Source organism: Mesoplodon densirostris, chromosome 1, assembly GCF_025265405.1.
Source record: "Mesoplodon densirostris isolate mMesDen1 chromosome 1, mMesDen1 primary haplotype, whole genome shotgun sequence".
In the NCBI taxonomy this organism is placed as follows: Eukaryota; Metazoa; Chordata; class Mammalia; order Artiodactyla; family Ziphiidae; genus Mesoplodon; species Mesoplodon densirostris.
Window position 1 is genome coordinate 29,645,760 of NC_082661.1, and position 16,339 is coordinate 29,662,098.

The window sequence follows — 16,339 nt, forward strand, 5'->3', positions numbered from 1 at the left end:
TCTAATTTACGGTTTTATGGTAATATGGCTATATTAATGAAAAATAGACCATGCACATGAAAAAGGTTTACATAATAGTTCAAAACAGCAATAGAATAAAGTTAACAGATCAGTTATTTTATAGTTAAAATTATTAATAATATATAATTAATATAATGATAACATTACTTAGTATCTCAGTTTTTTGGCGGGGGGGGCTGTATCTCTTGGCTTGCAGGATCTTAGTTCCCCGACCAGGGACCGAACGTGGGCCCCAGCTTTGAAAGTGTGGAGTCCTAACCACTGGACTGCCAGGAAATTCCCCTGTAATGATAACATTATTAATTCAACAGTTAATGAATTACATAGAGAATAACACCAGTTGTTGCTTTGCAAAGCAAGTATATTATTATATTTTCTTCTCTAGTAATCTCATTTTGTCCACTGTTATAAAATAGTAATGAAAGAGAATTATAGAGATTTTGAATATATTCCTCTCTTTCCACCACAGATCTCTCACAAAGGCCTTTGTCACAAAGGCCTATCTTTCTTTCTTCTTGATTTCTCTTATAAAACTCGGCTGGAAAATGAGGTACACCTCATTGAGGTACACCTAGAAGGGAGCTTATACATTATCGAGTGCTACCTCTCACTTTGCACTTGAAGAAATTTAGGCCCAAGATAGTGGGAAAATCAGAAGATAGGTCTCCTAACTCTAGTCCACTCCACGCACACACACCCCATCTCTCTATTCCTTCTGGTATTTTCTTTCGCCAAAGCAAATAATCAGTTGTTATACCTAGTGGGGTTCTTGGCCTCACCCTTCTTCTGAGTATGAGCATTGCCACATGAGTTGGGGATACTCAAGGTCGTTTTCCACCTGCTTTACCTGTAGCTGGCCAAGGTCTACTCCTATGCACATGGATGGATGCACCAAGGTTGGAACTGTGGGGATTACTTCCCAGATGGCATCACCAATGGAGCTTCCTGGTATTCTCTCAGCAAGGGTAAGAAGAGTGCTAAGCACAAGAGTGCTGTAAGCTGAAGTAGAATGGGGTTCATTTCTCCTTTTTAATTATCATTCTTTTTCACAGAGAAATGACAGGAATGCTATTTTGCATTCAAGTAGAGATCTGAAAAATGGGAAGTCTTAAGTTGGCATTTAACATCATCTTGTGATTCTTTAAAATGGAGGTCGGGACACCTTGTGGTCCGTTAAAACTGGTGGTTTACAGAGTGGATTAGGGCATAGGAGGGAATAATGCAGTCAAGTGGTTAAGAGCATGGGTTCTAAGGATACACTGGGCTGGAACCACGCTTGCCCATTCACCAGTTATGTGGCTTCAGGCTAATTACTAATTAATTAACTTCTCTGTGCTTCAGTTTCCTCATCTGTACTTTAAGAATAACACTACTTACATTGTAATTTTGATGTAAGTATTAAATAATGCACATAGAGGATTTGGAAATGCCTGGTTTATAGATGTTAAGGTTTTCCCGTAGTAACATGAGGTATGCCTCACGTACCAAAGAAGGAGAGATGCAGGCCTGGACAAAAACAGTTCCTCTGATATGTGCTCTCTGTACCCTGCCTACCCATCTCCCATCAGAAGGGGTTTGCTGTGGACAGTGGCCATTGATAACATAGCAGAGACCTCCAGCAACAGGCTTCTCTCTCTATTCCCTGGGCTTTCCCCATCACTGAGGGTCAAGATAGAACCTCTGTTCACAGACCTTCAGTAGGTAGGGAACCTAAGGTTAGGGAGGAGGCTGAAGCAGGAAGCCAGGTTCTCTTAGGATTCATGTTGCAGCAGCTGTCTTTCCCCATCTTCTCACATCTGACCTGTCAGAGCCCAGGTAATAGAAAACTCACTGGAGAGGGCTGAGCTGATGGCTGGTCCTATGGGGAGTGGGCAGGAGGAAGGTGAGGGAGTCATCATGTACTGGCAAGGCGGTAGACTTATCATAGCTGAAAACTCACTTGAACCCAAGGCAAGAAGATTTCTTTTTTTCAAAGACAGATATACACTTATTACCTTTTGTTATGGAAAGTTTAAAAATCACTAAACAAATACGATAATTTTTTTAAACACCTTACCTTTAATATTCATGTGGAACATCAAGTAGCATTATGTATTACTGGAAGTTTATAAGACTAGGTAACAGATTTAAGAATCATCTTCCTTGTCACTTTACTACATCTACCAATATCTACCAATAGTTTACTGTTAATTTAAGCCAAGGCAAGAAGATTGAACTTTACTTTCTTTAGTTTGCATTAGGAAAGCAGTAAGTACCCCCTCCCAAATTTAAAATATAAAATATACTTTTTTGAATTATACTTGTTCCTCCCTTTCCCTTCCCATCCTCTGGGAAAACATGACCCACTGCCTCCACTGAGAATCATTACCCTAAATTAAAGGGGTGCAATTCCAAGATCATGAAGTTTGTATCAAAATGATAGTATGGTCTCTAGACCAGCATCATCAGTGTCACCTGGAAACTTGTTAGAAATGTAAATGTTCACTGAATACATACTGAATCAGAACCCTGGGGTTAAGCCCCAGCAATCTGTATTTGGCATGGGGTGTTGGGTGGGAACCTGGTTGTACAAATCTGCCACCGCCCTCTTTCCCTTAGGAATGCAAGACTTTAATTACCTCCATACCAACTGTTTTGAGATCACGCTGGAACTGAGTTGTGACAAGTTTCCGCGGCAAGAGGAATTACAGCGTGAGTGGCTGGGTAATCGGGAAGCCCTAATTCAGTTCTTGGAACAGGTAAATCCCATTCTTTAACTTTCCTGGTTACAGAAAGGGAAGTGTTTTCTGATGGTAGGCAAGGTATTTTGTGTGACTCAGGTCTGACTTTTGCTCTGACTCATTACAATAGATCTCAGCTTCTCTATCAGTGAAATTAATTCATTCAACATTGTTGAGCACAACTATCTGTCAGAGACTGTACGATATGCTCGGGATTAAGAGTAAACAAACAGGGCTTCCCTGGCGGTGCAGTGGTTAAGAATCCGCCTGCCAATGCAGGGGACACAGGTTCGAGCCCTGGCCTGGGAAGATCCCACATGCTGCAGAGCAACTAAGCCCATGCACCACAACTACTGAGCCTGTGCTCTAGAGCCCACGAGCCACAACTACTGAGCCCCAGTGCTACAACTACTGAAGCCCGCACGCCTAGAGCCCGTGCTGTGCAACAAGAGAAGCCACCGCAATGAGAAGGCTGCGCACTGCAACGAAGACCCAACATAGCCAAAAATAAAAACAAATAAATTAATTAATTTTAAAAAGAAGAGTAAAGAAACAACAAATATCTCTGTATATATGCAGCTTATATTCTAGTGAGGAGAGACAGACAATAAAGAAAAAATAAAATAAATTTTATAACATGTTAAATGCAAAATGCTATGAAGAAGGCCTTACAGAGAAAGTGACATTTAAACAGACTTAAAGGAGGTAAGGGAGTAAACCACAAAGATATCTAGGGGAAAAGGGGCTCCCTGATGAAGTCACAATTGCAAATGCAAGGCCAACAACAAGTAGATGAGAAGATGCTCAAAATCCTGAGGGAAATGTAAATCAAAGCCACAGTGAGATACCACCTCACACTCATTAGGATGGCTGCTATAAGAAAAACAAATTTACAAACAATGACAGAAAATAGCAAGTGTTGGCAAGGATGTGGAGAAATTGGAACCCTGGTGCAGTGCTGGTGGGAATGTAAAATGGTGTAGCCACTATGAAAAACAGTGTGGTGGTTCCTGAAAAAATTAAAAATAGAGCTGCCATATGATCCTGCAAAACCGCTTCTGGGTATATATTCAGAAGAACTGAAAGCATGATCTCAAAGAGATATTTGTATACGCATGTTCATAGCAGCATTGTTCACAGTAGCCAAAAGGTAAAAGCAACCCAAGTGTCCGTTGATGGATGAAGGGATAAACAAAATGTGGTATAGATACACAATGGGCATACAGCCTTAAAAAAGAAGGAAATTCTGTCATATGTTACAACATGGATGAACCTTGAGGACATTATGCTAGGTGAAATAAGCCAGTCCCCAAAAAAACAAATATGGTACAATTTTACTTATATGAGATATCAAGAGTAGTCAAATTCATAGAGATAGAAAGTAGATTAGTGACATGATTTGACTTAGATTTTAACAGGATCACTCTGACTGCTCTATTGAGATTATTGGGGATTGGGGTGAGACCAGAGAGACCAGTCAAGGGTCTATCACCATAATCTTTGTGAAGATCAAGTGCAGAAACACATGGGAAAGGGCTTCGTGAACTCTCAAACACAGCACAAAGGTTTTATGAGCATAACTATACACTATAAACTTTCCTACAGGTACACCAAGGCATCAAGGGAATGGTGCGGGATGAGAATTATAATAATCTTGCGGACGCTGTCATTTCTGTCAGTGGGATTAACCATGATGTCACTTCAGGTAGGTGGCCACTGCTTAGTGGGGTGAGAAGGAAGCTTTCACTCCCTCACTGTCTTCAGCCTAATCAGGAGGCCAATTTGTAAGCCAGTGAGACCAGCAGGGACATCAAGGACACGGGGTGGGGGGGGTGGATTGAAGGAAGGAAGGATAACAGGATTGAGGACAGGAATTAAGAGGCAAGGGCCAGGAAGATGTAAGTGTAACATCTCTCTCAGCATTCAGGAATCACTGCCTCATACAACTTTGTTAGGGGTGTTTCCTGGGTTTGAGGTTATTAATAGCTCACATACTGGTGTGGAATGGGCTAGAAAAAAAAAAGACTGTAAAACTGATGTTTAGTCTTGTCCCTGAGCCAGGCATTTCTCTACACCTCTGTTCAGGGAAAAGTTAGTAAAAAGCATTCCATAGGCTCACTGCAGGGCAAGATTGATGGTGGGGGCAGATCTCAGAGCCAACTTGGAACCTTCTAGAATGGTACAGAATATCTCATGGCACAATGGTGTTACCAACTGCCCCAGCCCAATGTGATCAGGTTTGGGGTTGTTTGTTTGGTTTTTAATGTAGAGCAGTAGCTCCCAGTGGTTAGGGGCAGATGAGATTTGCCTCCCTCCCCCAGCCTTGATACCAGCATGCTCAGCCACATTTCACTGTGCAGGCTTTACCAAGCAGGCATCTTACAGCTCAAACAGTCTGTTTAAACTAGATGAATCTCAGCTTTAAGGTGATAACATATTCTTTAAGGTGATCCCAACACGTCTTACATGAACAGTTCATTCAAGGCAAAGGCAACAACGTTCTAAAGGCAGAATTTTGTAGCCCCACAGTCAAGCATCAGACACCAGAATCCTCCAGCCCAGTGACTGGAGCCAGGACTGTATAGGGAACCAAGCTTTGGAATCCGTAAGAGCTTCAGGGCTTGCTAGATTCTTTATTTTAAATTAATTAATGAATTTATTATTATTATTATTATTTGGCCGCGTTGGGTCTTCCTTGCTGTGCGCGGGCTTACTCTAGTTGTGGCAAGCAGTGGCTACTCTTCGTTGTGGTGCGTGAGCTTCTCACTCTGCTGCCCTCTCTTTGTTGCAGAGCACGGGCTCCAGGCATGCGGGCTGCAGTAGTTCTGACATGCGGGCTCAGTAGTTGTGGCTCGCGAGGTTAGTTGCTCCGCGGCATGTGGGATCTTCCTGGACTAGGGCTCAAACCCATGTTCCCTGCATTGGCAGGCAGATTCTTAACCACTGTGCCACCAGGGAAGTCCCATAGATTCTTTATTTTTTTAAATTTATTTTTATCTTTTTATACAGCAGGTTGTTATTAATCATCCATTTTATACACATCAGTGTATACATGTCAATCCCAATCACCCAATTCATCCCACCCCCACCTCCACCCCCGCTTTCCCCCCTTGGGGTCCATACGTTTGTTCTCTACATCTGTATCTCAATTTCTGCCCTGCAAACTGGTTCATCTGTACCATTTTTCTAGGTTCCACATATATGCGTTAATGTATGATATTTGTTTTTCTCTTTCTGACTTACTTCACTCTGTATGACAGTCTCTAGATCCATCCATGTCTCAACAAATGACCCAATTTCATTCCTTTTTATGGCTGAGTAATATTCCATTGTATATTTGTACCACATCTTCTTTATCCATTCATCTGTCGATGGGCATTTAGGTTGCTTCCATGACCTGGCTATTGTAAATGGTGCTGCAATGAACATTGGGGTCCATGTATCTTTCTGAATTATGGTTTTCTCTGGGTATATGCCCAGGAGTGGGACTGGATCATATGGTAATTCTATTTTAACTTTTTTAAGGAACCTCCATACTGTTCTCCATAGTGGCTGTATCAATTTACATTCCCACCAACAGTGCAAGAGGGTCCCCTTTTCTCCACACCCTCTCCAGCATTTATTGTTTGTAGATTTTCTGATGATGCCCATTCTAACTGGTGTGAGGTGATGCCTCATTTTAGTTTTGATTTACATGTCTCTAATAATTAGTGATGTTGAGCAGCTTTTCATGTGCTTCTTGGCAATCTGTATGTCTTCTTTGGAGAAATGTCTATATAGGTCTTCTGCCCATTTTTGGATTGGGCTGTTTGTTTTTTACTATTGAGCTGCATGAGCTGTTTATATATTTTGGAGATTAATCCTTTGTCTGATGATTCATTTGCAAATATTTTCTCCCATTCTGAGGGCTGTCTTTTCGTCTTGTTTTTGGTTTCCTTTGCTGTGCAAAAGCTTTGAAGTTTCATTAGCTCCCCTTTGTTTATTTTTGTTTTTATTTCCATTACTCTAGGAGGTGGATCAAAAAAAGATCTTGCTGTGATTTATGTCAAAGAGTGTTCCTCCTGTGTTTTCCTCTAAGAGTTTTATAGTGTCTGGTCTTACATTTAGGTCTCTAATCCATTTTGAGTTTATTTTTGTGTATGGTGTTAGGGAGTGTTCTAATTTTATTCTTTTACATGTAGCTGTCCAGTTTTCCCAGCACCACTTATTGAAGAGACTGTCTTTTCTCCATTGTATATCCTTGCCTCCTTTGTCATAGATTAGTTGACCATACGTGCATGAGTTTATCTCTGGGCTTTCTATCTTGTTCCATTGATCTGTATTTCTGGTTTTTTGCCAGTACTATATTGTCTTGATTACTGTAGCTTTATAGTATAGTCTGAAGTCAGGGAGTCTGATTTCTGCAGCTCTGCTTTTTTCCCTCAAGACTGCTTTGGCTATTTGGGGTCTTTTGCGCCTTCACACAAATTTTAGGATTTTTTGTTCTAGTTCTGTAAAAAATGCCATTGGTAATTTAATAGGGATTGCATTGAATCTGTAGATTGCTTTGGGTAGTATAGTCATTTTCACAATATTGATTCTTCCAATCCAAGAACATGGTATATCTCTCCATGTGTTGGTATCATCTTTAATTTCTTTCATCAGTGTCTTATAGTTTTCTGAGTACAGGTCTTTTACCTCCTTAGGTAGGTTTATTCCTAGGTATTGTATTCTTTTTGTTACAATGGTAAATGGGAGTGTTTCCTTAATTTCTCTTTCTGATCTTTCGTTATTAGTGTATAGGAATGCAAGAGATTTCTGTGCATTAATTTTGTATCCTGCAACTTTACCAGATTGATTGATTAGCTCTAGTAGTTTTCTGGTGTCATCTTTAGGATTCTCTTTTTTTTTTTTTCATCTGCAAACAGTGACAGTTTTACTTCTTCTTTTCCAATTTGTATTCCTTTAATTTCTTTTTCTTCTCTGATTGCTGTGACTATGACTTCCAAAACTATGTTGAAAAATAATGGTGAGAGTGAACATCCTTGTCTTGTTCCTGATCTTAGAGGAAATGCTTTCAGTTTTTCACGATTGAGAATGATGTTTGCTGTGGGTTTGTCATATATGGCCTTTATTATGTTGAGGTAGGTTCTCTCTATGCCCACTTTCTGGAGAGTTTTTTATCATAAATGGGTGTTGAATTTTGTCAAAAGTTTTTTCTGCATCTATTGAGATAATCATAGGGGTTTTTTTGTTTTGTTTTGTTTGTTCTTGCGGTACACAGGCCTCTCACTGTTGTGGCCTCTCCTGTTGCAGAGCACAGGCTCCAGACACGCAGGCTCAGCGGCCATGGCTCATGGGCCTAGCCATTCCGCGGCATGTGGGATCTTCCCGAACCAGGGCACGAACCCGTGTCGCCTGCATCAGCAGGCGGACTCTCAACCACTGCGCCACCAGGGAAGCCCGATCATAGGTTTTTATTCTTCAATTTGTTAATATGGTGTATCACATTGATTGATTTGCATATATTGAAGAATCCTTGCATCCCCGGGATAAATCCCACTTGATCATGGTGTATGATCCTTTTAATGTGTTGTTAGATTCTGTTTGCTAGTATCTTGTTGAGGATTTTTGTATCTATATTCATCAGTGATATTGGTCTGTAATTTTCTTTTTTTGTAGTATCTTTATCTGGTTTTGGTATCAGGGTGATGGTGGCCTCATAGAATGAATTTGGGAGTGTTCCTTCCTCACAATTTTTTGGAAGAGTTTGAGAAGGATGGGTGTTAGCTCTTCTCTAAATGTTTGATAGAATTCACCTGTGAAGCAATCTGGTCCTGGACTTTTGTTTGTTGGAAGATTTTTTTTTCTTCTTTTTTTGCGGTATGCGGGCCTCTCACTGCTATGGCCTCTCCCGCCGCGGAGCACAGGCCCCGGACGCGCAGGCCCAGCGGCCATGTCCCACGGGCCCAACCGCTGTGTGGCACACGGGATCCTCCCAGACCGGGACACGAACCCGTGTCCCCTGCACCGGCAGGCAGACTCCCAACCACTGCGCCACCAGGGAAGCCCTGTTGGAAGATTTTTAATCACAGTTTCAATTTCATTACTTGTGATTGGTCTGTTCATGTTTTCTATTTCTTCCTGATTCAGTCTTGGTGGGTTGTGCATTTCTAAGAATTTGTCCATTTCTTCCAGGTTGTCCAATTTATTGGCATAGAGTTGCTTGTAGTCGTCTCTTAGGATGCTTTGTATTTCTGTGGTGTCTGTTGTAACTTCTCCTTTTCATTTCTAATTTTATTGATTTGAGTCATCTCCCTCTTTTTCTTCATGAGTCTGGCTAATGGTTTATCAATTTTGTTTATCTTCTCAAAGAACCAGCTTTTCGTTTTATTGATCTTTGCTATTGTTTTCTTAGTTTCTATTTCATTTATTTCTGCTCTGATCTTTATGATTTCTTTCCTTCTGCTAATTTTGGGTTTTGTTTGTTCTTTCTCTAGTTCCTTTAGGTGTAAGGTTAGATTGTTTAGTTGAGATTTTTCTTGTTTTTGAGGTAGGCTTGTATAGCTATAAACTTCCCTCTTAGAACTGCTTTTGCTGCATCCCATAGCTTTTGGATCATCGTGTTTTCATTGTCATTTGTCTCTAGGTATTTTTTGATTGCCTCTTTGATTTCTTTAGTGATCTCTTGGTTATTTAGTAACATATTGTTTAGCCTCCATGTGTTTGTGTTTTTTATGTTTTTTTCCCTGTAATTCATTTCTAATCTCATAGCGTTGTGCTCAGAAAAGATGCCTGGTATGATTCCAATTTTCTTAAATTTACTGAGGCTTGATTTGTGAACCAAGATGTGATCTATCCTGGAGAATGTTCTGTGTGCACTTGAAAGACAGTGTAATCTGCTCTTTTGGATGGAATGTCCTATAAATATCAATTAAATCTATCTGGTCTATTTTGTCATTTAAAGCTTGTGTTTCCTATTAATTTGCTGTTTGGATGATCTGTCCATTGGTGTAAGTGAGGTATTAAAGTCCTGCACTATTATTGTGTTGCTGTTGATTTCCTCTTTTAGAGCTGTTAGCAGTTGCCTTATGTATTGAGGTGCTCCTGTGTTGGGTGCATATATATCTATAATTGTTATATCTTCTTCTTGGATTGATCCCTTGATCATTATGTAGTGTCCTTCCTTGTCTCTTGTAACATTCTTTATTTTAAAGTCTATTTTATCTGATATGAGTATTGCTCCTCCAGCTTTCTTTTGATTTCCATTTGCATGGAATATCTTTTTCCATCCCCTCACTTTCAGTCTTTATGTGTCCCTAGGTCTGAAGTGGGTCTCTTGTAGACAGAATATATATGGGTCTTGTTTTTGTATCCATTCAGCGAGTGTGTGTCTTTTGGTTGGAGCATTTAATCCATTCACATTTGAGGTAATTATCGATATGTACGTTCCTATTACCATTTTCTTAATTGTTTTGGTTTTTTTTTTTTTTTTTTGTAGGTCCTTTTCTTCTCTTGTGTTTCCCACTTAGAGAAGTTCCTTTAGCATTTGTTGTAGACCTGGTTTGGAGGTGCTGTATTCTCTTAGCTTTTGCTTGTCTGTAAAGCTTTTGATTTCTCCATCGAATCTGAATGAGATCCTTGCTGGGTAGAGTAACCTTGGTGTAGGCTCTTCCCTTTCATCACTTTAAGTATCTCATGCCACTCTCTTCTGGCTTGTAGAGTTTCTGCTGAGAAATCAGCTGTTAACCTTATGGGAATTCCCTTTTATGTTATTTGTTGTTTTTCCCTTGTTGCTTTCAATAATTTTTCTTTGTCTTTAATTTTTGCCAGTTTGATTACTATGTGTCTCAGCCTGTTTCTCCTTGGGTTTCTCCTGTATGGGACTCTCTGCACTTCCTGGATTTGGGTGGCTATTTCCTTTCCCATGTTAGGGAAGTTTTCAACTATAATCTCTTCAAACATTTTCTCAGGTCCTTTCTCTCTCTCTTCTCCTTCTGGGACCCCTATAATGAGACTGTTGTTGCGTTTAATGTTGTCCCAGAGGTCTCTTAGGCTGTCTTCATTTATTTTCATTTTTTTTTTTCCTTATTCTGTTCCACAGCAGTGAATTCCACCATTCTGTCTTCCAGGTCACTTATCCGTTCTTCTGCCTCAGTTATTCTGCTATTGATTCCTTCTAGTGTAGTTTTCATTTCAGTTATTGTATTGTTCATCTCTGTTTGTTTGTTCTTTCATTCTTCTAGGTCTTTGTTAAACATTTCTTGCATCTTCTCGATCTTTGCCTCCCTTGCTGAGGTCCTGGATCATCTTCACTATCAATATTTTGAATTCTTTTTCTGGAAGGTTGCCTATCTCCACTTCATTTAGTTGTTTTTCTGGGGTTTTATCTTGTTCCTTCATCTGGTACATGGTCCTCTGCCTTTTCATCTTGTCTGTCTTTCTGTGAATGTGGTTTTCATGCCACAGGCTGCAGAATTGTAGTTCTTCTTGCTTCTGTCTGCCCTCTGACTCCCCATAGATTCTTATACCCTATTCATGCAAGGGTGGGGAATGTCTCATTCTAGCCAATCAACATACATTTAATATCACCAATTTCTCCAATAAGAGTCCACTTCCAACACCCATTATGCTAAATTGACAAATTACTCATTTCAGCAACAGAAAAACTCATTGCTATCATTCATTATGCTACTTAGCAAAGCATCTAGTGTTGCTAAGAGATGAAGATAGCTGAAGCCCTTATAACAGCTGCACCTGGAATTGGGCCTTTCTGGTACAATGCTAGCTAACCACTTCTGGGTGTGAGCCCCTAATTAAAAAAATGACAACCTCTAGGGTATAACAAAGTATCCCACATATGTATTAAAATACACTGCTTTTGCTAAAGAATTTTAAAGTAAATTACATTTAATAGGGGGCAGAGAAGAGACTTCTTCATTATTTATTATCTGTCACATTCTTGATTGCATTTATTTCAATTATTCATTACTGTACAATTAAAAGAAAATTTAAAGGCACAGTCATAATTTATTCTAAAGAGATATAAAGTCATTAGCCAAAATACTACATCCCTGCCATGAGAAACATGCTTTCTTTTCAATTTCATTTTCCCCTTTTGATGGTGGTGGAGGAAATATTAGAAATAGGGTTCTCAAACTCAGATATTTAGTGGAGCACCCCCACTCAATACAAGATTACACACATACAACACCGCTGACAGCTGGTTGTCCAGACCATGTCCATTGGTGCGGGTTGTGCACTGCACGACATAAAGCAATCCGTTTCTTTTCTGGTAGCTCATATTTTGTCAAAAAAGTTTTTGCTTCCATCCTCATTATTTCTTTAAGTAGATGTCATTTCTTCACAATGACTTTTCAAACATTGAAACAGAGATTTCACGTTAGTCTCTTTACCAAGCAAAACATCCATAAATCTTTCGGCCTTTCTCCTAGTAACCCTTTACTGGACATGAGTTTGTGTTAAAATACAGGGTCTAAAATTAAACACAGTACTCTCAGTGCAGAGCACAGTAAAACTTCTGCTTCCCAGGAGCTGAGGCCCATGCACTTACAACGTTATGACAACCTGTGATTGTTTTAGATCAGTACCAGTTTCATCATGCTATTAAGAAAAATCAAGCTTGTGGTCAGCTAAAACCCTCAGATCATTTTTTCATATCAAGGCCTCAACTGGGGCAGATTTCTCATCAGCAGGCTGAGTTATATCCTTGTGACTTTTAGGTGACCATGGAGATTACTTCCGGCTGCTGCTTCCAGGTACCTACACTGTCACTGCCACAGCACCCAAGTTTGACCCAGAGACAGTGAGTGTGACCGTGGGTCCTGGGGAACCCAAACTGGTGAGTTAGGCTGACCTTTACAGAGCACTGTAAAGATCACTTATACAGAGTTACAAATGATCGATTGTATAGTTCTAATCTTTGCCAAGCTGCCCTCTTTCACCACCTAAAAAAAAATTCATTGCTCTCATATGCTAATTTTTCTTCTGTCATTCTCCTATTACATCCTTACCCACTTCCTTTTGGTTTTTCCTTTTCCTTCTGTTTAACATAGCATAATGGTTAAAACACTACCTGATTCTAAATCCAGCTCATTTGTCCACAGATCTTGGACAAGCTACCTGATCACTCTCATTCTCAGTTTCTTCCTCTGTAAATTGGTAATAATAGTGCCTCCTTCACAAGAGGTTGAAATGAGAACGTGCATGCAAAGCCTTTAGTACAGTGACTTACACGTAGAAAGTGCTCAACAAATGTTGGTTCGTAAATCCCAGAGACCCTGCCCAGATACACAGGCTTACGTTCTTCTGCGCCATCAGCAAGGACTACCACCAGATGGCACTCTGCCCCCTTCTGGTGCCCATGTGCCCGGGCAGCCTTGCTTTCCACTCACCTCAGCAAAGAGCCAGCTGCTCTCCAGTATTCAACTCTCCAAAAGGCTTTCTTTTATAGATAGGATGAGAAGCAAAGAACTGTTTTGATCTACAGCCTGGACCTTTTTAGCTTTGGTTGTATTAGATCGAGATCTCAGAGGCAAAGAGGCTCAAAGATCATGGACACTAATCCTCTGGTTTCTCAAACGAGGAAAAGGTAATGATGGCATCCTGGTTAATGAGCATCTATGGACCTTTTTCTCATGTCAGGTCTTCCCTCCTCAGTCTGTCCTGTTCCTTCTCTATACATCCCAGGAGCTTAGCAGACCCTCCCTCCCCTTTCCCTGTTAACTCAGTGCAGTCAAGTATCTTGCCTTTTCAAATAGTTATAGGTACTATTCATTGAACAGCCACTATGTGTCAGACATTATCTGAGAGCCTTTCAGAATTATCTCATTTAACCTTCATAACAATCCTGTAAGGTAGATCTACATATCCCCATTTGTGGCTGAGGAAAGTGAAGCTTAGAGAACATAAGTAACTTGTCCAATACCACACAGTGAGTAAGTGGGAGCCATGATTCCAGCCTCTGTGGGACTTTCAGGACTGCCTTCTTAGCCAGTCTGTTACAGGGCCTCGAGCTAAGCTCACAACCTGTGTTCATAATCCCTTATTTATTTATTTTTTAACATCTTTATTGGAGTATAATTGCTCTACAATAGTGTGTTAGTTTCTGCTTTATAACAAAGTGAATCAACTATACATATACATATGTTCCCATATCTCTTCCCTCTTGCTTCTCCCTCCCACCCTCCCTATCCCACCCCTCTAGGTGGTTACAAAGCACCGAGCTGATCTCCCTGTGCTATGCCGCTGCTTCCCACTAGCTATCTATTTTACGTTTGGTAGTGTATATATGTCCATGCCATTCTCTCACTTCGTCACAGCTTCCCCTTCCCCTTCCCCATATCCTCAAGTCCATTCTCTAGTGGGTCTGTGTCTTTATTCCTGTCTTACCCCTAGGTTCTTCATGACATTTTTTTTCTTAAATTCCATATATATGTGTTAGCATACGGTATTTGTCTTTCTCTTTCTGACTTACTTCACTCTGTATGACAGATGAGGTGGATGGACCTAGAGTCTGTCATAATCCCTTATTTTAACACAAGGATGAAGGTCAAGAGCTCCTTAAATCCTTTGAAAATTCCTCTGAAATTTCTAGACAGTTCCCCCTTTCCCCTCCACTCCCATCTCCTGCAGGATATAAACGACTTCTACTTGCAGATGCAGGAAACAAAGAGTAACTCTTCCCTGGCAGCCTGTTACCTGGTCCCAATTTCCCTACCAATGCATCCTCTTTCCCTTTTTTCTTGTTATCCCCCTGCTTCTCATCTACCTTAAAATCAAACGACTGTTATGCAGCTGCTTACAGAAGTCTTGCACTACATACAAGTCTATCCAATTGCAAATTCAAACAAGGACAAATCCTCTTAAGTAACAAATTCTGCTTCAAAAGATCTCATCTCCTTTGTCATATAGCCTTTAAATTAATTAACATAACCCATCGTTGTATCAAATATAACTCAGAGGGGGGAAAATCTGTCTTTTGGATACAATTCTTAGATACAGTCACAACTAAGAATACATTTATTGATCCCAGCTGAGTCTTTTCCCATTCTAAAGCAGAGATCCATTTGGTTGAGGGAAGAGAAAAGAAAAAAGATCATTTACTAGAGGGTTTTCATGCTGCAATTAAAACTCTTTAAAGTATCTCCGAGAGTCCAGTGTTTTCCCCTTGGCTTTCCCCACTGCCTTCCAGATGTCCCGCTCCTTTAATTTCCTCTGTCCTCCCCTCATTATGTTGTGTGTGTGTGTGTGTGTGTGTCTCTCTCTCTCTTTCTTTCTTTCGTTTCCTTGATCCTTATATTACTATATAGGAAATAGTACTGATACACTGTAATTGGCTCTGATTTCTCCCGCTTTGGGAGAGCTAACAGAAAAGCTGGCTGTGGTTTGTTGTGAAAGGGGCAAGAAATAACCCTGTGAAGAGGTCTGTCTGTCACATGTTTTCCAACTCCCCGCTGGCTTCAGCAGCTCACACTGTTCCCAGGGCCTGAAAGCCCTGGGGACTGTGGTTAGAACACTGTGCCACACCCTCGCCTTTTCCTTCCTGGGACAGCTCTATGGCTTCTGCACAGCCAGCACATCCCACACTTGTCAGTCAGAAGCATCTTTACCTCTGAGTGCATGGCCAGAAAGGAAGTTTCAATGTACTGCTGGAAACAGTACATGAATGCACATGGACACTGGGAATTTAAGAATCCATACTAATAATCTATATCATCTCTACTATCTCTATTTCCAAACAATTATGACAGGAAGTTTAGTTCTGAAGGTCTGAGGCATTCTTTGGCATTCCTGAGCACAACGCCTATCATTCCCAGAGTCAGCATAAAGGGGATTATTGTGGCACCATCAATCTCAGTTCTTGTGCTGAACAACAGTATCGGTAAAATCACGGTTTGAGGTGTAGATATAATTTTTTCTATTACAAATAAATAAATGTACATTAAGTTCATGTCGATATACCCTATGTATCACCAGTGATTATGTGCCACTTTGAGGGGAATATTAGCCAAGCCTGTATGACACCACCAATGCTGCTCTGGGTGGTTGCTGTGATATTCTCCTTGGTCCCTTATCCTCAGAACCCGGAACCATGGTAAAACAAGGTCCAAACTGGTCTTCCGATAATTTCAATCCTAGGAAATGGAAAACTGATTCCTGTGCTCTCCTAGCTTCTTTTTCTTTTTTTCAGGTTAATTTCCAACTCAAGAGAAGCACTCCTCCAGCAGCCCCTAAGAGGAGAGGCCCCAACTCAGGGCATAGAGGCAGAGTCTTACCAAAGAAAGTACAGCCCCGGGCAGCTAGGAAAAAAGAAATGATGATGAAACAGTCCCAGAGAGTCCCTGCCTGAAATCCACAGTCCCTGGGGCAACACTTTAGAAAGGCTTTGTTCCCACTCTCACACCAGATGAAGCATTCTTTCTATTTTATTATCTGAGACATATTTAAATATAAACATATTCAGAACAATTCAGAATGGTCTCCATCTGTTCCAAGGGTAAACCCTCTGATGCAGCAGTACATACATGCAGTGGTGTTCAGTGAGATTTTCTGATTCTGAGGGTATGGTTTAGGTCCAGAAGGCTCTATGCCAGTCT

At 40.6% G+C, this 16,339-nt stretch overlaps 1 protein-coding gene across 1 annotated transcript in view; it reads left to right on the forward strand.

Moving 5' to 3' along the window:
* The window catches only part of CPN1 (carboxypeptidase N subunit 1), a 29,138-nt gene extending 13,009 nt beyond the window's left edge, over positions 1-16,129 (forward strand). Inside the window, exons 5-9 of the mRNA XM_060108501.1 lie at positions 875-986; positions 2,620-2,759; positions 4,347-4,446; positions 12,464-12,582; positions 15,934-16,129. Of these exons, the coding sequence (XP_059964484.1) occupies positions 875-986; positions 2,620-2,759; positions 4,347-4,446; positions 12,464-12,582; positions 15,934-16,092 (630 nt within the window). The 3' untranslated portion in view covers positions 16,093-16,129. The remainder of the gene's footprint in view (positions 1-874; positions 987-2,619; positions 2,760-4,346; positions 4,447-12,463; positions 12,583-15,933) is intronic.
* Positions 16,130-16,339: the final 210 nt, after the last annotated feature.